The sequence below is a fragment of the Bactrocera oleae genome, chromosome 2, assembly GCF_042242935.1.
Source record: "Bactrocera oleae isolate idBacOlea1 chromosome 2, idBacOlea1, whole genome shotgun sequence".
NCBI lineage: Eukaryota > Metazoa > Arthropoda > Insecta > Diptera > Tephritidae > Bactrocera > Bactrocera oleae.
In genome coordinates, this window is record NC_091536.1 from 66,399,365 (window position 1) to 66,421,487 (window position 22,123).

The window sequence follows — 22,123 nt, forward strand, 5'->3', positions numbered from 1 at the left end:
TGCAATATTGTTTTTTGTGCTGAAAGAGAAATGCATGCCATGTTCTATATATACACACACATATTTATTTATAAGTATATTTATTTATAAGTATGTGTGTGTGCATCATCTGTTGCAAGCAAATGCCACGCGGCTGAGGCAGCTTAGTCATCATCGCCAGAAGAATACCCCGGGATTGCCACTTGTTTTTAGACTAAAAGTGTACATAAATCAGTTAGCACTGCAACTGGACGGCAAATGCTTGGCTATTAGAGTAATTTTGAGTATGTATGTATGTTGGTGTATGTGTGTGTTTGTGTGCGTGTAGCTTTGACTCTATTAGCCAAACAAAACGACACTGCCATTCATAATGCATTTTACTCACGCAGCAACGTTTTGTACACTTTTACAACATTTTTTTTTTACAAAAAACAAAAAAGACGACAAAAAAGAACAACAAACAAACAAGACAACGCCGCAATATAAATACATTTATGAATGAAAATGAAAATTGCTAGTAATAATGGTTCAGAAAAAAGGAAAATATCTTGACTGAATGGAAAGTTAGGAGATTTCTGGTTGTGTCTACATTTGCATGTGTGTACGTAATTTGCTGCATAAACATATGTTTGAACATATGTAGTATGAAGGAAAAACAACAACAATTGCATGTAAGTCACTTAGCTGTTTAGTCTTTGACGCTTTGTTAGTCGCTTAAGTACATTTCTTGTTGTTTTTGTAATTTTTATTTTAGTTGTTGGTGTTGCATGATATGTAAAAGTTGCTGTACTGTAAAAGAAGCAATTGAGCTGGCATGCAGTGATACAACTAGCGTGATTTCTTCAAGAAAAAACCAGAAAAAATTTAACTTCGGTTTCACCGCAGCTATAATACCCTCCACAGATGCATTTCTTATTGCATAAAAGGGTATAACAAATTTTATCTTGATTTGAATCGGTCAGCTATGGCAGCTATATGCTATATTGGACCGTGCTTCCGATAAATCAACAGTTTGTTGAAGAGAAAAGTACGTGTTCAGGTCGCTATCTCATAAACTGAGGGACGAGTTCACGTATATTAGAACACTTTTAAATCGACACAGCTAGTCGCGCCGACCTTTTGACTTAATATACACAGTTCCGTGTAAAGTTTTAATTCCTAGCCCTTATTATAGATGTATGATATGTATGTATGTATGTACACTTGTGCTCACACAATTAAGCCAAATGAACGTTATGGTGTACAAATTCATAAAACTTGCATTTAATTGATAATTCGAAAAAAAGTTATACAAAATTAAGTGAATGGACATTAAATTTAATGTGTTCATAGTCCTTTAAGCTGAATTTTAATATAAAAACAAAAATCTACTTTCTTCGTCATTGGTATGTACATATGTATATTTCGTGCTGATAACATGTTATTAAGCCACCTTAAACAAAAAAATGTCAGATAAAATAATTCAATGTTTTGTTTAAAAAAAAATAGCTTTATTTATTTCATCATTTTGTTGGGGACCTGTATTGCAAAATCACTTCCCTGCAGCGTTTGCTTTTTCAACGAACCAGTTTGTTACAATGGTCCGGGGTAATTTTGCTCCATTCGTTCTTTAGAATTTGCCAAAATCTAGCCTTAATCGACGGTGTTCTCGCCACAACTTCCCTCGTAATATTTCTTTATAGAATCTCTATGGGATTTAAATCTGAGCTTTAGGCAGGCCAATCGAGGCACTTAACCCTTTTAGTGCCGGGTGAAATAAAGGTGCATTGGGGAAAAATCCGGCTGAATTTCACAGTTTTACAAGGGTTCGGAAAAATGCTTGCAAAAACCAAAGAGAAACAATATTTACATGATTCAAAAAGCTGCGTATTGTGGATGAAACACAGAACTAAACAATGACACTAGTTTTTTCCAATTCATTTGAAAATTATAGAAAAAACCAAGGTATAAACGTTTGTAAATGAAATTAATTTGAGATCTCTTGTAGAAAATGTATTTGCACATACAAACAGTCATCTTTTCATTATCATTGTATATGGGTCAATTATTATAAAGTATATACTTTATATTTCCAATATATATTTTGTAACAAGAAAAACAATATTACATAACAAAAACAAAACATAACTTGAAGGTACGGTGTTTATGTTAGGTTTCGGACCTCAAAGATATAGAAAAAACGTGGTCAACAAAGAATTCAAACAAAAAAATTTTTTTTTAAATTATCTTGTGATGCAATTAGATCATTTATAACGCATTACAAATTTATTTTGAGATAGAGTTCTCCCGCGATGCGAGTAGTAAACCGCTATAAGGTGCGAACCGATATATCGGCTCTGGCACTGCTCGCCAGTGCAACAAGAGCCGATATATCGGCCTCCGGCACTCAAAGGGTTAATGTAGTTCATTGCAAACCCATCCTTAACGATCTTGAAGCAGTGTTTTGAGTCGTTATCCTGCTGAAAAATCCAAGCTAGTGCGCGCATCGGCGTGATCTCCACTTAAATGTTCTGTTAAAATGTCTCTGTACATAATGCCAGTTATTTTAATTCAATGTACAAGTGGTCTTACCCCGAAGGGAGTGAATCATTACCATATCATGACAGATGATCCACTGAACTTTCACACTTTTATTGTGTATATCATGGGTGTAATTCTTGTAGTTGTGGCCGCCTGACATAGGGTCCACCATCGTTCCTAAAGATATTAAATTTGGATTCGTCACCACTAGATTCCAGATGGCGCAACTCGCCTATTTAGTGAGTTTTCCTGCAACTTACGCCGGGCTATCTATTACTTTCGCAATAATGTTATAATTTTGGAAACATTTCCATATGATTTTTCTTTCAGATGGAGCTGAACTCTTAGTTTTATCTATTCTTTTGAAAGTTAAAAAAAAAACGTATTTAAATTAGTGAAGACAATATACTTTTTACTTTCTTTTCTTTTCAATAGCGACTTTTGTTACACTGGCATAATTATGTGAGCACACGCGGCTAGATCAACTGCGAAACAATTTAAATTTTTTCGTTGACCACATTAGTTATTTCTCTGAATATGTTCTTAACAATTTCAAAACAGATAACTGAACCTATTTCCATACCGTTATACAAATGTAAAGCTACTTCGATGACTTTATATTCTGAAACGTAATTTTGCTTAATTATCTGAACACAAGTGTATGTATGCGTGTTCAGCATATTTGTAAACATGCAAGTGCGCGTGCATCACTTATTGGCCCTTCCCTGCGCCAATTATGCGGTTTGTGATAATGACAGGCGATCTTCGGCGTTGCCACACTTACACACATACCAACAAATAACACACAGCTACAAACGTACAAGTGAAGTACTCATGAGCTTAGATTCATTCGTATCACAAGTAGTTTATATGTACATATGTATGTACAAGTATCTTTGTATATGAGTATGTGCGCTATTGAGTTTCTTGGCTCAGCGGACCCGCTCGACCAGCTCAAGCAGTTGCCTGCCTTTTTTCTGCTAGTCGACCGTGTACTAGCCAAGCGCACCACACGCTCTCTCATAACCACTTATTTATGCTTGCGTGTCATCATCGGCGACGTCGTTTCACCGCGCAATACCCGCGCGCTCCCCTTTGGGAGGGGGAGGTGCACTCCATGAAACGAGCCGCTCGGCTCACACGTAAATCCAATTCATTCAACGATTTTATTCATTCATAAAAATTTCTTTTCTACCTGTGCTCGTAATTTGCTTCGAATATTCTTTATCTTTATCACTGCTACCGCTGCTGTTTGCCGCTGCGCCCCTCTCCCCTACCACTATACCTTTTTACGGCCGATCATGTTTCAGCCGCTCTAGCGCTGCTGGCCAATTGCCAGCGCATATCTCTCTTTGTATGTATGCATATCCACACGTATATCGTAATATATATGTATATATATAGGCGTATGTGTAGATCACATGCGACGCGCTCTGGGTACATACAACAAAAACAAGCATATCAGTCGCAAGCAGTGATCGCCGCCTTCGATTGATCGTCGCCTGAGAACGAAGGTGTTCGATCGTCCAACAGACGCATGCTAGCTAGCTGAAGATACACATACATACCCACACAGAGTTATGTATGTGCTGTCGCTCGAACGGAAGCAGCGGAAGCGCATGCAACAACAACATCAGTGACAGCAGTAATGCGTCTCCGATAAAAGCAACAACAGAAACAAGAAAAAAATCAGTGAAACCCAACAACAAGTATGCGTAAGATATAATATATGCGTGTAGCCTTATGGGCCGCAGGCATGCAACAACAACAAATTCCATATTTTGTATGAAAGTAAAACAAAAAAAAAAAAAGAAAAAAGACGCAAGAAATATGTAAGCAATATACTCAGCTGCCGATCGTGTTCGCCTGCCTGCCTGCTGGCCGGACTTGCTTGCGTTCGCGAAGAGCGTGTGAGGCAATACGAGAAATTCATTCATAAATTCACATTGCACTGTAAGTGCCGTTTCACATTGGGACGCAAAAGAGTCTCATACCAGTTTATTGTGGGTGAGGGGACGACGAGGAAAGACGAAGGGACCGTGCCACTCGTGTTCGGGTGGCACGCTTTGTGTTCTTGTTCGTAACAGCTCGCTGCTACCCTTTTCAGCATTCCTTTTCACTTTCAAATCCTTTGAATGGTTGCAAGAGCGCTCGGTTTCAAATGAATTCGATCGCAAATTTGAGTTCTGTTATCTATTTTTGTATGTAATATGCAAATGCGTATGCATAGAATAATAGAAATATTATGAAAAATTGTAAATAAGGAGAAAATTAAGATGTAGATTATGGAGTAAAGAAATTATGAATTTTTAATACTTAAAGATTAGGAAATTCCTATTATAAATTTGGCCTTGAAAATATTAGTAGCGGATATTCAATACATTCTTGTGGGTTAGGGAATTCCCGTCTTTAGTATTTTTTTGAAACTATTTAGCGGGTAGGTACTTGTATTATGCATATTGTTCTACCATATTCATGGTAATTCATTGCAAGCAAAATGTGTGACCATCATCTCAACATACAAATGAAATACGCAGCACGCAGTGTTGCGCGGTGTTGCGCAGTCGAACCGCACAAATATTTACGAACATTTTGTGAAAAGGAATGCAGAAAAACTAGACTCGAGTTGCTGGACTCTTTTTGACCGTGTGAATGCCCAGAGCGACACCAAAAGAAAATTTGAAAAACATCAGACTCTTTTGCATCCCAATGTGAAACGGCACTAACCAAGTGTATATATTCGTATGTATGCATGGTTGTATGTAGGCAGCTCAACAATGAAAATACTCGCATTGTAAGGGGAAGAAACAAGTGAGCGTACACGTCAACCGATCGAATGCGAGTGCCATACAGGCATATAGCAACATATATATAAATATATCTATATATATGTGTGTGTGTGTCGGCATGTAATTCTAGCGACCAGGCGATACAAGTAATCTGAGCACAAGTGCCTGCCGTGCCTGTCTGTCAAAAGTGTTTATCTGGTTGGCTTGCAGGCAGGCTGCCGCCTCGCTCATCCAACGGTCCAACTATCCATTCATCCATGCGTCTGTCCGCTTCTCAGCCTAATTAATCGCTGAAATCGCATTGTGGAGTATAACTATAGTATATGTGTCTACTTTGTTACTAGTTGTGGACTAGGTTGTTTTGGTTTTTTATCGGTTGTTTGCTAAACCCCTGCCTTATCAATTGGCAGCTGAATGTTGAGACACAAACAATAACTCCCGCAGTTGCAAACATACATACATATGCGCATACATACATATGTTTATAAAGAAAATTCTTTTGTTTGAAAAAATTCCCGATAACACGCCATCGACTCATGTGCCCTAAATCAAATATAATTTACTCAAATTTTAATTATCGTTATTTATGATGTTGCTAAAAATTCAGAAATTCACTTAACACACCCTTTCGTCGTTCTCAGTTTCTCACTGTGTGAAAGTACTTATTGCTTCAAATGAATTAACGAAGCTTTGAAACTCAAGATTTCTCTCTCAACTGAAATTTCGAATAGCTTGAGATTATTATTGTATGTACTAGTTATATGTAAGAGTGCTATAGACTGGCAAATACCTCCTCCTGGTGACAGAGCACTTATTGCCTTATTAATATTTTTGCATTCGATGCGAAAATACTATTAACCTTTATCTTAATCTTAATAAAAATACTGGTCATAGCACTGAAGTTGGCACGCGCGACGATAACTCGACAATTCTGTTGAATCAGCCTAGGTGTCCGAAATATTGAAAATATAAATAAAGTTACTGATTACAGATCCTTCTGGCTTAAAAAATCCACCTTGACGTCGAAGATAATCTTCTCTGCTCTCTTCAGTAATAGTGTAGCAATCTCAATATCTTTTTTTTTACTTTGAACAGAGTGCCATGACGTTTGCAACACTCAGAAACGTCGGAAATCGATATAAAAAATGTATATCTATGATCATACCTATAATCATATAATGATCAGCGGGCGAGCTGAGACATGTCCGTCTGTCTGTCTGTATTTATGCGCATTAGATATCGATCTGAAGTTTTGCACACATCCATATCTCCCCAATCAGTTACTCATATGTTGGAACCACCGATATCGGAGGACTATAGCATATAGCTGCCATATAAACTGACCGATCAAAATCAAGTCATTGAGGGAAAAACTTTTTTGTTTGGCAAGCAATTCGCTACAATCTCCGAATCTCTAGAGCCCTCAATTTTTTTCAATTTATTTTGGGAATCGATTTTCTCTCTTACAAGCACGCACTACCGTCGTAATATATATACTTTAAGCCAAAAAATCGATTTTTTGGAAAACCGAAGCTGACTTAAGCCTTTTACCTGAACATGAAATTGGACTTTCCCGAATTTTTTTTACACTGGTTTTAGAGTTCAAGGGTTAGCCCCAGTTTCAAAATGAGATTAATTTAACTAAATCGAAACAATTTCTAAAACTTTCAAATCGGTATTTATGGATATTGCACTTAGTTACTTGTGTAGATTTTCCAAAACCACGTTCCTTAGGTTCTTTATTCTGTTTTAGCATATTTTTGTATTAAAAAAAACAACAACTTCCCTCACTACAGTCACACAAATAACTGCGCTACAGTGTTGCTGTTGTTGTGTGCGCCTCAACTTTACTTGTTTTTTTTGTTGGTTTTTATACGCTTTGCTTTTTATAAAACACACACACGCACGCACAATTTCGCATATGAAAATACAAAATAAACAAAACATGTTGATGCCGAGATACGATGATGGCCGTTTCCGTTTCACCAACGGCCTATGCACCAACACACCAGCAGCGAGTTGAAATTCAGCTGATACGGACCAACAGCGAGAGTTGAAGAGAGCGAGAGCGAGAGCAAGCGCCCGATCGACTCACATGTGAGCTCTTCAACTCAATCGCCGCAGCGCGCTCAAACACACACACACGAAGGCACACAGAGAGAGAGTGCGCCGATCGCCCGGTGCGGCTTTGTGCAAGATTTTTGTGAATGAATTCTTCGGGCTGTGCGTACGATTTATCTACAAATTCGTATTTTACGCTTTTTTATTTATCTAAAGTCGACGCTGAACTGTTAGCCGCACCAGTGCCCCGACACACACACATATTGGAGCACCCACATATTGCTGCGATCGGCAGTTTGCGCTCAATAGTGAATGTGGTCTTTCTTTCGCTCTCTCTCACACATTCGCTCTCACTGAGTGGTTCATTCTTTTCATTTGCTGCGTTTGTGTGCGTGTCGCTTAGGATATTGCCGTGTTGAATATCTCGCTTGTCAGCGTTCGCAATCCGTTTCGCTTCAGTTTGACTCTACGAATCCAATAGACACAGAACGTTTTTGTTATACGTTATTATGCTTTTTTAATATGGATTGTCGTAAATTTTCGTGTAAAAAGTGACAGTTTGAAGTGGAATTCGCGCAAATAAATATTATAAATTGTGTTTATTTAATTTAAAGTCAAAGTATGTGTGTTTATGCCACCTGATAACTGCTACAATTGGAAATCATTATTAACAACAACAACAACAGTGTGTGAGTGCGAAAACGAAAGAAAAACCATAAAAAAATTCGCAAGCTATTTTTAATGCCAATTTTTGTTATTCGTGTAGTTGTTGTTGTGATAAGTGTAAAAATTGTTGGAAAAATATTTGTTTTATTAGATAGCTGGCGCTGCGAAATTTTGCCGCTCAAAGTAAACCAAAAGTGTTTATTGAAATTTATAATCAGCCAATGTCTGTGGCGCGTGTATGAATGTTTGTATCTATGTAGGTGTGTGTGTGGGTGTATTTACGTGTTTGGCGGTGTTTATTTGTGCTAAAAGTGGCTTGAAGTGTATTATTTCGGCAATAGTAAATGAAGCTACTCGTATACCGATATACAAGAACCAAAATTAAAACAAAATAAATCAAAAACAAAAATAAAACAAAAAACTAGAGCAATAAATAAAAAAATAAATAACTGTGTTTTGATAGTGAATTGATAAGGCGAAATCGATTGGCTCTCATGTCGGTACGTGCCGACATACCTCCATAAAGCAATCGGGTATCTTAATGAAATGATATTTTAATGACATCCATTTAGCGCGATGCATAAGAAAAAGACGAGAATATGTATATTAACATGTTTTTTTTTTAATTTTTGTTTACTGAGCTTTAGAGAGATGACATACATACATATAGGTATATATGTACATATGAGTAGTACCAGTACCTGCTGGCGGTATCTTCAAAGACCTCTTCAAAGTTGCGTCATATGACAAATAGGGCAACATACAGAGGCTTACATACAACGTAGCATACAAAAATATATTTTCAAAACTATCAAACGCTATTATATTGCACACCACTGTGAATAAATACAAATTTTCAGTTACCTTGATCTATAGAGCTCATTAGAATCAGTATTGTTTCTAAAAAAATTAAAAACTTTCAATGCTAGTGCACAATACTGTAAAAAAAAATTAATTTTTACAGCTACCGTCGTGCTATATGGCTCATTAGAAGCAGTATTATTTTCCACAAAAAATTAAAATTTGAATACTATAGTATTGTATAATACAGTAACCTTAGAAGTATAGCACCACCTTAAAACTATGAAGTTCATCAGAAGAGGTATTGTTTACAAAAACAAAACAAAAAATTAAATGCAAAGTCTATAATTTTTCTCATTTCTGTTAAATTCTAACAACTCTAGAAACACTTTGAAATAAATAGTAGTAAACTTCGGATTCTTTAATATTGCACAGTACCTTGAAACAATAGAGATCATCAGAAGAAGAGATTTCCAAAAACAAAAGAAGTAAGCTTCGAAAATATTTTATTGCACATCACTGTGAAAAAAATTAAATTTTTACCAGTTTTCTTTAACTAAAGAGCCATTCAGAACCAATAAAATTTTCAAAAAAAAAAATAGACTTCGAATGTTTTAATATCACACATTACTGTGAATAAGTAAAATTTCTCCAACTATCGTAGAATTATTAGCTCATCAGAGGCGCTTAAGTTATAGAATATTTACATTTTTCCAGAGACTCACTAGAAACTTATAGAGGATCTGAAAAACTCAACTGTTCCATTGGTTCCCAGTATATTCTCAGTATATGCTACTACAAATTCTCGATGTCAAAGTAATAATAAAATATATTAATATTTTCAAAAGCTTCGCAGAATTTAAGTAAGGAAATTAAATGAATAACGCGCTAAAACCACAAATATTTCTTATCAGCGCGGATTTTTAGACTTTCCGTTAAAACTTTAGAAACTTCCATACATATGTAGGTATTGTTGTTGTATGTTATTTTTATTCAGCATTGTAGGCAGACGTAGGTAGCTATCGGGTTATTTTAACTGCAGATGATCGTTGAAATATTCCCATTTGCGGTTGACTAGCTGGAAATAAAATGCGCTGCGTTTTATTGTTGGTAACCATGGAGGTCCATCTGCGTCAAGTAGCTTGTGCGTAGTTATTTCAGCAATTCACGTACACTTGTTGTAGGATATCACGTTTATTTTGTATGGCAATCTGTTGTTTTGTTACTAAGCAGGGTTGTGAGTCTACTACACATACATACATGGGAGAGCGGTTTTAAGAGAAAGAGAGATATACTTTACTACTACGAATACATTGTTGCTTCAAGCATAAGAGGATGAGTGTAAGGGTATTTCTTAACAATATACTGGAAACTAAGATTTTCCGTCGATTGACGATTTCATTATTTTATCCAAATCGACAAAATTTTAAGAGAAGGAGGTGAAACATGTAGGTAGGATCATGTCCCGGTCATCAATATTATAGTTAGGCAGATAACTTCTCACAAATCATTTTTAGGAAAGCCGCTTTTACATCTGGTGAACTCGTATTTAATCAAATATTCTGGGGTTCTCAAAATTTACTTGCGGAACAATTATTTTCAATACTATTGATTCTGTAACCCAATAATGAGTCATATTTTACATTTTTTTCTATTCAAAAGCTTCGTTGATATTGGATTATCTAAGATAGGGGTTTAAGTTATACCTTGGCAATAGAACACTACGTCTCGATTAAGATATCTTCTCGTACTATCAGGTTTGCATATGATAGAATGTTTGTTAGTGTGGAAAATATACTAACACACAGTGTTGCTAATTTGCTCATAAAAATAGGTTTCAACCTCTTCGATTTTATTTTAAGGACAAATAAGATATGATAGTACTAGAGACTTAGCCTTCTAGTTTATTACCAATTATTGGGTATAGTTCTCTTTTCAACTCCTCATAAAATTTGTGAATCTAAACTATCTGTACCATTTCTATATACTTTTAACTGTAGAAATTTGATATTAATTTTTTTTACTTAATTATTTTTATTTCTCTCAGACATAATTTGCTTCCATTGACATTAAAAACACATTAACACTATTTTGAGCCTGCCGAGCTCACTGACCTTTTCCACTTTTAGATAGTGCCACACAATTTTTCTTATTTGCAAGTATTAATAACACCTTTTGTTCTTTACAATAAACAGTCAGAACCAATCATTATATTATATATACGGGTAGTTATTATTATTCAAGAAAATTAAGGAAAGGGGGAATTCCAAATGGTGAAAACGATATTTAGAATCTTTTTTTTTAAATATATAGACAAAACTAACTCAGTGAAAAGTGACAAAATTATGAATTATGTTTTATGGTAAGAATCTTTGCTAAGACTCGAAACAAGTTCAACAGTAATTGAAATAGCAGTTAAGTAGCGGCATACTGAAGTGATACTTGGAAACAATGTAGTGCTCGTAAGCTTGTTAAGGATGGCACTGTTGAATTAATATTTTTTAAAGAAGCTTCTTAAATAAATGAGAGCATGTTGATATATTACAAATCCTTTCAAAGTATGATGGAATTCTGTCGAAGGCTGACGCTTCTAGGGCTAACCATAGAGTTTTCAAAAGATCTTTTTTTTATTAGCCGCTATTTTGTATCAAAATGTTTGGCTCGTTGGCTCAAATAAAATTCCTCTCACCTTAATCCTAGAGTAAATTGCCAACCGTTCCCAGGACAATCGGATCTATGTTACCGAAACAGAGCCGAACACGGCAGCATTCCTCCGAATTACAATACTTCATTGTTCTGGTCCAAACTATGCCTTTTTAAGAGTTCTACATTGACTTAACCCCATTGGCATCTAAGTTTTCATATAATCAGGTCGCCAGAGTTGATTTCTGCAATTCCGAAGAATACAAGCGAAATTTTCTAAATTCTTTAGTGCTTAACCCTTCGCCCTACCTAAGTGCATTCGATCCCAAGCAACTACATTTAACCGCAACTCAACTAACCCACCCTTTCACGCTGGTCAACTTATCATTTTGTAAGTGTAAATTTCCACCAACCCACCGATTAGTAATGCGTGCACGCGCATCTCGACGAGATTAAAATGGCTTGGCGGGTAAACAAAACTTTTTTTCTTTGTACACACACCGCCACTTTGTGCTGTAAGATGAGAAAGCAAGTGAGCGTATCAAAGCAAGGCAAAATCGAATAGAAAAGAAAGCCGACAATTGAAATAGCTCAGCGATAGCGCCCACAATTATGCTTGTTGACTTATTGCTGTGTTGCCTGTGTATGTGTATTTGTGTGTAATATGTATTATGTCTGCACCCAGCGTCATAAAGCTTCGTTTGCGTTGAGTGGCGTTGAAAGGGTCATGACATTCATTGACTTTGCAGGTCAAAATTGTTGATTTGATTTTAAACGGCAAATATTGTTACAATTGTAATACGACTGTTGTTTTCTAGTTTTTGTCGGTGCTGCATGAAAGTCATTCTACTTGTTGTTGTAAGAAATTTAATTGCATCGCTTACAAAGAAATTTATTGCCACCCCCCACCACAACACTTTGATTGCTACACGCCCGCCTTTTCAACTCTAATGCGCCTTATTGAATTCTCACAGACAAATCATTTGACTTTTGGCATCGCCTCATCAGCTGACTGCTGGCCTGCCTGCCAATGTTTGCTCACACTGCTGTAGTATCTAAGTTTTGTAATTAATAATATTTGTACAGCTGCTGATGACTTTGTGGGGGGCACCGATCGCTAATTGAAACGTATGCTGATAAAATGCCGTCGACGCGATTAAAGCATATGACGTATAACGGCACTTCGTTAACAAAAAATGTGTGTAAATCACCGTTTATATTTTTAGCGTTGCCATCATTAACTGGTGATTTAAGTGAAAAGCGGAGCGATGTTATCACCGAAACAGTTCAGCTAAACTCAAAAATACAGACACACTTACATGTATACTATATATGGAAACAATTGTAAATAAAAACAAAGACATAGCGATAAAGTGATAACAATAATATTTTGCCACAAAAACAATAAAAATAAAAAATAATAATAGTAAAAATTCACACGCACTTGAAGGTGTTAAGTTAATAAACTCTTATGGATTTATCGTAAAATATACAGTTAATAGTTTTGTATAATAGTTTTTTTGGAATTCACTCGCAATACTAGTATGACAAATGAGTGGATCGATTTGGCGGATCGGCGTTTGCGTGCGCCGCTACGTGCTGGCTATAATCATCATCAATTGTTGCTCAACAACAATTACACCGGTGGATACTCAAGTAAATTCCATTTGCGCGCGCATAAATTACAACAATTGCACACCATTGGTGCGAAGTTAAAAGGTGAATTTAATAACCATAAATAACGGTGTAATGCGTATGCCTTTAATGGCTAAGTATATGAAGTTTATTGATCTAATTAGCGGCAATTAGGACGATTAGCCATTTGTAAGTGGCATTCTAGTTTTTTTTTGCACTAAATAAATAAATAGTTGCAACGCACTAATTATTTCAATAAACACTTTTAAATTAACAATTAATACGCCACACGGGTGATTAGTGTAATTGTTTAAAGCGTTTTTGTTTCACATTTGGAGCATTTCAGCGTTTTTCTTGTAAGATTTTATGTGAGATATTACGTGTCGAATTACGGTACAAGCTACAAAGTTGCTTTGATGACGCTTGTAACAGAATTAACCATATTATACCCTGTACAGAGTGCCGCGATATTTGTAGCACTCAAAAGGATACACCCTATAAAAGGTGTATATAAATGATCAGCGTGAAAAGCTAAGTCGATTTGGGTATGTTCGTCTGTCCATCGATCTGTCCGTCTGTATATATGCGAACTAGTCCCTAAGTTTTTGAGAAGCTGCTTATTTGTTGGAACATTAGAACACGAAGACTTTTCCACTAAAAGCTCCGATCTGAACAATTTGTTCGGAGATTGTACGGTTGGGTAATAATCCCTGTCAGATTTCGTGAATTTATCTTGTCAATTAAAAAAATTTCAATACAAGGACTTGATTTTGATCGCTCTTTTGTATGGCAGCTATATGCTAAAGTAGTATGATATCGATTACAGAAAAATGTTTAATTTTATGAACATTTTTTATTTATGAAAAATTTGGGTTTGTTTTCGTTATTCAATTGAATTATTATATAATTTAACTCTATACAAAAATGTAAGAAACAGCGTGCTGAATTTTTAAAAGATGTCCTATATAATTTCTTTACAAACATAACTTTTAAATATCAACACTGAAAAATATGTATTTTTGGTATTTATGTGGTGATTATGTAAACCTTTGAACCTATCTAGATAAAAAATAAATTTTTGCTTTTAGTTCACTATTTAAATCACTTGAAATTTTATTTATAATTTGTTTTATTTAACTCATTTCAGATGTGCCATCACAAATTCCACCACTCACACCCGGCACCAATCGAAAGGTAGCCGAAGTGTTAAAGGCCTCTTTCGCTTCATGGGAGAAGGAGGTGCAGAACTGTAATATAACCAAAGGTGAGTATTTTTTGTTTTTTAATAAATTATATTTTATAAGTTAAGTTAATTAATACAGAGTGTAATTTTTTGTGAGAGTTTTTGTTTGTGACGTCAGTTTAGTGACGGAGATAGAGAAAGCAATAACTGAATAATAATTAAATATTTTTATAGTTCACTTAAATGAATGTTTATTGATATGGGCTTTTTGCTCTTTCAATATTGTGTTATAGCGTTTATATTGACTATGAGTTTTTCTATAACACAGATTTATGGCAATTTTGCGTGGTTAAGGCCCTAACTTCAATCATTTCCAATAGCTAAATCGGCTATTGTCTGCATATCTGATGTCTTAAAATATTGCTTAGCACTTACGTTATGGTTTTGCTTCATATTTTTGATAAATAACACCATGCGGTAAAATCGACTCTCCCTATTCTGGGTATTGGACCAAGTAAATTTTTTCGAGAGATTGAGTTCTAAGTAAAAAAGTAAATTCTCCGAAATGTTTGCTTTAGAAATTTGAAATTAGGCTTTTTCAATAATATTATTATAAATTGTAATAAGTATTTATTGTAAAATTAAAATCATCCACAAAATTATTTTTTTCCTTTTTTTTTGAATGTTAATTAATTAAAATAAATTTCTTGTATTAAGAATTTAAAACATATTTTTTAATTTAAAAATTAGAGTAACAAATAAAACAAAAATATTTTTAAAAATAAAAGCTAGAATAAGAATAGATAAAAAAGGAAAGAATTCCATTTTTCTAACCGGAACACTATAATTAAAAGCAATTAAATACAAATAAGAAATAAGAAAGGTTAAACTATGTTGATATTTTATTTAAAAAAAAGTTTTGCTATTGAAAAGATAACCAAAAATATAGGATTTAAAATAAGCAAACATGAAAAAAAATTAAAAATTTATTATAATTTTTTCTTTAATAAAAGTTTCTAATCGAACAGGTGTTTGGGATTAAAAATTCAAAAATTATTTTTGATCAAGTTTTTCGGGATTGCAAAGTTAAAAATAATTCTAGTCTGAAGCATTATTTGCAATCCTGCAACTAAATTTGTTAAGAATCGTTTAATTAAATATTTTAAGTGCATTACTGTCATTCCGTTTACAGTTTAGAGTTCAATTTTCGGCTAAGAAAATTTTCAAAAACAAGTATTTGTAATTGAAAATGCTCTTAAATGAGCAATAATAAATTTCTTTGAGTATTTTTTACACAAAAAAAATCTTCTCATCAAAATTCTTCAGCCACTCAAAGGCGCCTCAAAGCCCATATATTGTATTAATTTAAAATGTTCAAAATAGTAAACTATTTAATTTGTAATAACAAATTGCCGTTGGATTCTCACGCTTTCCTTAATTTTTAATTTTTAATAAGCCATAAATTCATTAAAACTCCACACTAAATGAATTTTTTCTCACTTTTGAATTCACTCCCACACACAATATTTAAAAATCCATGAAATCCATGTCAATTATTTATCGTGTATTAGCATGTAAAACAGTTATACATACATAATTACATTAATAAATTATCACAACATGCACTCGTATGTATGTATGCACATATATGGGAGTGTGTGCGTATGTGACTTGTTCATATTCCCGACAAATTTACACGCATTTGATTGCTTTCCTCAATAATGTTAATTAAGGGAAATTACAAGTGAAATAAAAATTATATTGTCAACACTGTTCAACGAGCGTATCGAATGCATACAAATAAACGCGTTTTAAATTTATTATTATTCTTATAAATACGTTTTTTCATACCAATTTTAATGCCATATTGCATGAGAAAAAAATTGTATTTGAAGTGAGTTGTAATCATTACATGCATATTAATATTAATTGATTTCCGTTTTTCCTGTTCTTCCTTAATAATTTCTGTTTTTGTTTTCTTGTTGGCGCTTTTTCAGATCCCCGCGAATGGAAGGAGGAGCATGTCATCTATTGGCTCAACTGGGCAAGCAAAGAATTCTCACTGGTCTCAATGAATTTGGAGCCTTTTATTAAAATGAAAGGACGTGATATGATTGAATTAGGCAAAGATAAGTTTCTAGCAATAACGCCACCATTTACGGGCGATATTTTGTGGGAACACTTAGATATACTGCAGAAGGGTGAGTAAAATAATAACATTATATAAAAAAATAATAAATGATATAAAAAAATAAATAATCTAAACAAAGAATGAAAACATAAATGAAAAAAATAATTTTAAGAATTTAAAAAATGGAAAAAATAAAAAATGGAATGTAATGAAAATCAAAAAGTAGTATTTCATCGTGTAAATGCACATTATTGTGTCTGCGCGCACGCATGCGTAATTGTGCGCTAGAAATTAGTGTGAAAAGAATGCTTACCCATACGAAGGTCGCTCTGGTCATGTTCGAACAACTTGTTATACGACGCAGCAAGGTGCATATTAATGCTCAGGTGGCGCCAGCCAGATTTCAATTCGATTCTTTTTTTTTTGTGTTTCATGTGCGCTTCAAGATCTCTCCGTTCAAGGACATGCTTTGAAAATATAATCAATACAGAAATTGAATTTGTGTCGCAAATGTGTAGACGCGTGTAAACAATTCACTTTTAGTTGTAAGTGACATATTTTACATAAACCATTTTTCCACTTGCATATAATAATATATTATAAATCGAGTTAAATTTGCACTACAACAACAACATATGTTATCATATAGCTATATAGTTGTAAAAACACTTTTCGCTAGGAAATGTAAAGGAAAATTTAATTTAAACTTCCGTTAATACAACTAAAGGCCAGCAAATAGGTGGAAGAGTGAGTAGAAGAATTGCTAGTTGGAAGGGTTAGAATTTGCAGCTGCTGGTTTGCTAGCTAACCTGTTGCACAACATGTTTACAAAAGGCTATATACACATTACTTTCATATACACGCTGTTACTATTGCAACCCTGTAGGAAAAATGACTGTCGATGCAAGTTAAGGAATTAAGTGAAACTGACAATAACCGAAGTCGGGTATAAATTAGGTATTTACTGCTTACATTCATGAAAGTATATGAACGCTTAGATAACTGAACTGCTATAAAGACTCAAGGCTTTGAAAAATACCTGAAAAGAAATCTAGGGCAATATTTGATGACAAATTTTCATTTCTCAGCTCATTTCGTTATGAAGAATGTCACTTGAATCTATAAAAACAAATCAAAAATCAGGAAATTAAAAAGTATTGGGCTCTTCGTTGAGGTAGCGTTTTAAAAAATACTGATTGCAGCCCAAATGCCCACAGGATTTTGACTACAGTCATTATAATCGATTTCCAAATATCTTGAAATAAATTCCAACGAGAAATATCAGTTTAATGAACGTGTGAAGTCGCTTTATTTTCCCATGTATTTAAAGGAGTAATACCTCTGAGGCTACTTTGAATTTAAATAACTGATGAACAGCGTTTTTGTGTCTAATGTGGTTTAAATGATATGACAAATATTAATTTTAAAGAAACTCGAAGCTTCTTATAATAAAAAAATAACAATTTTGAACGAAATATATCTCGATAGGGAAAGTATATTTTTAGTATACAAATTTTGGCAGAAATAAACATATAAAAGGTCCTCGATTCGTTCAGTTTGATTTATACCAGTTGTTTGTTCGATTCGCTACTCTCCAAGCCAAGATTTGGCGAAGCGAAGACAGCTTTAGCTAGTGGAAAAATAATTTATCTAAAACACCTTCCAATAATTTCTCGTAATTGCGATGAGGCACTTACTAACTAACTTGGCTTAATTAACCAAAAAAATTTTATATTGCTCTTAAAGCATTTCTTTGTTGGGAATTAATATAATTATAATTTAAATTATAAATTTCTCTCTTTTTATAATAATTTTTCAAGAATAATCAATTAACAACTTTAAAGTTTGATATAAGCGTAGACATATTAAATTATTTTAAGCACTCAGCATTCCTACAGGGAACACATGTGTCTGTATGAGTACCTCTGCACTACCTGCTATATTCTCTGAGCACTTCAATTGTCCTAACTCATTTTTCCAACCATCTAACTGTAAAAAGTGAAAAAATATTAGTATTTGTGGGAGAATGAGAAGAAAACTGCGCTAAAAATGTTAAACATACACACATACTCACAATCGCAAAATATCGCTCTAAAAGCGGATGTCTTCGAGGTAACAAAATCACCTCGTTGGCCGACTGTGTCCGCCCAGCCGTCGGCGGGTGTATGCGGACACGGCTAAAATGCAGCCGGACCAGCTTTGGCGAGCACCACTGCGGCAGCCGTAGCCTTTCTATTTTGAGTGGCCGCTGATTTTTCATTGAGTTTCCACTTCCATGCGGCATCACTTTGTATTATTGACGCAAATTCGATTGTGAACGGGTTAAGTTAGCTTGTGCCATGGAATCTGCGTTCTACTACCCCTACCTTACCGATTCCTTTGCCTGAAGGCGTGGACAAAAAGCAGCCGTGCTACTTGGACGCGTGGCTCGCCTTTTGTTGGGCACCACTGCTCATATTTTCAATGTTATGCATGTGTATGGTTGGGTGTTGCCGCTATGCTCTGCTGGTTGCTTAACTTATCGGCGGGCGGTTTGATGCGCTGATAAGGTTAATGTTTGAAAGGAAGTAGACAATTCGTAATCATACGAAAATTTGCTTATCACTGAATGGTGTTTATGAAAAATTACGCATTCATTCATTGAATTTGTGTCCGTAGCTCCAATGTGTCTAAAATTATTGAAATCAATTTTAAATTGATAAATTAACCAGTTTAGATATTTGATTTACAACTTTTCTAGTACTCTTCCTAAAACTTTTAGCTTAAAATTTTTCTAATAATACTATTGCACCCATACGTGTTAGTACCTTGATTTTTCTCTAATCCGATAAACCCTGGTTGTCTGGTCATAAAATAAGCAAATAATTTTTGCGTTTTTTTTTTGGCAACTAATTAGCTTAGATAAGATAGTGGGTCAGTATTTCCTCCATTTAAACCGAAATTAATACAGAAAAAGACCAATAATATTAAAAAAAAAAATAGATATGAATATATTTGTATACTATCAAGAATTTTTGTAAACAATTTTTTTTTTTATTAATTTTAAAATTATCAGTTGGGATCTCATAGCTTAATATTAAGTTTCCTTCCGTTTTAAATTGATTCTCTTTATATTATGACATTTTTATTTGAATTTTTTATAATTTTTTTTTTAATTTAGATTGTGAAAAATACGGCAATGATGATGTTGTTAATGCGCAACAGCAACAACAACAACAGAACGCGTTTGAGGCGTCAACAACAGCGTCGCATTGTGGCTCTGATCATCAAGTCGGCAATTATTTAGGTAGTAACAGCAATAATAATAACAATAACAACAACAATAACAACAGTCACAGATTAACATCCGATTATACAACACCACCGGCCAGTGAGAAAAGTAGCTTTCATTCACCCTCGGTGCATCACAGTGGTGAGTAGAGAAATTTTTATTTAAATTTTCATTATTGTTTTTGTAATTTTTATTTATAAAAAATGCATATATAAAGTACCAAATAGGGTTCAGTTAATCACGACGTTCGGCGACTTTTTTCTCCTGCGATACGACACTGTTACCCACTTGCAAGTCAGTAATTTTTTTTTTTTTGAAAATACATTTTGTTTAACAAAATAAATAAATAAATAAGAAAAAATAACGTTTTCCGAACTAACTATTGTACTTTAATAATCGGCGATTCTTTTAGAATATTTGTGGATTCCCTTGATCCCGTAGGTGATCTCCCGGAGGAGCTCCGAAAAAAGGTGTCTGCCGGTGAGGAAGATTTTTTTGCTTAAAATTATTTTAAACTCCTAACAAAGTGCTGACTGACAACAACAAAGTCATTTGTTGCTAAAAAAATGCACATTCAGAGTGACTTAAAAAATTTAGTAGTTATAAAAATCGTTTTCCTTCGATAATTATCTGACAAATATGTCTAGTAAGGTCGTTTGAAAATTTCAAGTCGATCGATCTAGCCGTTTCGGAGAAATTGCGCTAGCGGACTCGGAAACAGAGAAATGAAATTTCGGACACCGTTAACACTAAATTAAAGAATTTTAACAAATACGCTCATGTCTCCTTAACTATTTGCCGGATCAACTTAAAATTTTTGGAGAACATTGTCAAATATCTGGACCTTCGAAATATGTATGTAAACAAAAAAATCTAAAACTCACAAGTGGATATAAACCCTTAAGCCTTTGAATGTTTAAATACTCTAAGTCATTAACACAAAACGTTTTTTATGCGTTTTGCTAAATTAAAAGTAACAATTATATGGGACAAAAAAAAACAATTAAAACAAAGAAAACACGTTAACTTGGGTTGAATCGAAGCCATAATAGCCTACACAAATACAAATGATTCTTTATAAGAACTTGACTTTGATCGGTCAGTTTGTATGACAGCTATATACTTTAGATCTTACACAATAAGCCATGCCGAATTTCGTGAAGACATCTCGTAAAATGAAAAATTTATCCATACAATCACTAGATTCCGACCGTTTAGCTTGTTTGGCAACTATATGCTATGTGTGGTCCGACATCGGCGGTTCCGACAAATGAGCAGCTTCTTGGAATAAAAAATACGTGTAAAAAACTTCAAAACGATATCTCAAACACTGTGGTACTAGTTTGCATGCAAGTATAGAAAGAGACAGACGGACATGGCTAAATCGTCTCAGCTCGTCACGTACCATACCATATATACCATATAAATTTTATAGGGTCTCCGACGCTTCCTTCAAGGTGTTACAAACAAAATACTTGTGGCAAACTTAATATTTCCTGTTCAGGGTATAAATATGCCTTATTGGGTTAACTGATTCTCTTTAAACAGAATTAAACTAACTAGTTGCAATTTTAATATTTTAAGTGGAAAATTTTGTGCAAAAGCCGAAAGAAAACTATTTGGCAGTGAGTCCACACCTAAGCCATTTAGCTGAGTTTATTTGTTTTCGATAAAATTCACTCGTAATCTTCATTTTGCCAAATTTTGTAACGCTGATAAGCAAAAATGTTCAAAATCAAGTTCATTTTGGCGCACAATATATATTTATATATATATATATATATATTTATATTTGTCTATCAATGTACGTGTAGTTGTGTTAGTGCCAACTCTTCCGCGATATCATTTATTAACGAATTTATTTCGCGTGTGCATCCGGCGTGTGCCAAATACACTAACAAACAAGCGCATATAAAATAAATAAATTATATATTAATATACTCATATACATATATGTACATACATATGTATATATGTGTGGCAGTAGGAACATCTTACCAGAACCGCTACCATAAAATTACCAAAAGAGTTTATTTTGACTTTCGATTTGAATGCTTCATTTCGTTTTGGTCGTTGATTTGATTTTAATTTATGACAACGCTCATCTATATATACATACGTACATGTGAGTGTTTATGTGCATCTATCGTTTACTAATTGCTAATTTCAACTTTGTTTGGACAAACTATTAATTTTATTTGCCGTTCGACTAATTTATTTACCATAACTGAGCACAATTCGAAATAAAATGAAACGGAAATTAATTTTCGAAAAATTATACCAAGAAATAAATACAAATTAGACAGATATTTGAGCCAAATAAAAAAAAAGTATTAATTGAAAAAAATACGCTAGCATTTGTGGAAGACCCCCTCATAGACTTGTTGCATGCGTTTGGCGCCAGCCGCCGACCGCCAACGGCGCGCGCACAACCCACGTTCGGC

The 22,123-nt window shown here is 34.2% G+C and overlaps 1 protein-coding gene across 3 annotated transcripts in view; it reads left to right on the forward strand.

Annotated features, from left to right (window-relative positions):
* Nucleotides 1-22,123, forward strand: part of pnt (ETS transcription factor pointed) — a 209,215-nt gene that overhangs the window by 119,954 nt on the left and 67,138 nt on the right. For 2 of the 3 annotated variants that reach the window (XM_070105523.1, XM_070105522.1), the window contains exons 4-6: nucleotides 14,242-14,358; nucleotides 16,275-16,478; nucleotides 19,569-19,820. In XM_070105523.1, the coding sequence (XP_069961624.1) occupies nucleotides 14,242-14,358; nucleotides 16,275-16,478; nucleotides 19,569-19,820 (573 nt within the window). Of the gene's footprint in view, nucleotides 1-7,833; nucleotides 8,039-12,685; nucleotides 13,179-14,241; nucleotides 14,359-16,274; nucleotides 16,479-19,568; nucleotides 19,821-22,123 lie in introns of those variants that run through there. The other variant, XM_070105525.1, reaches the window with a different exon arrangement.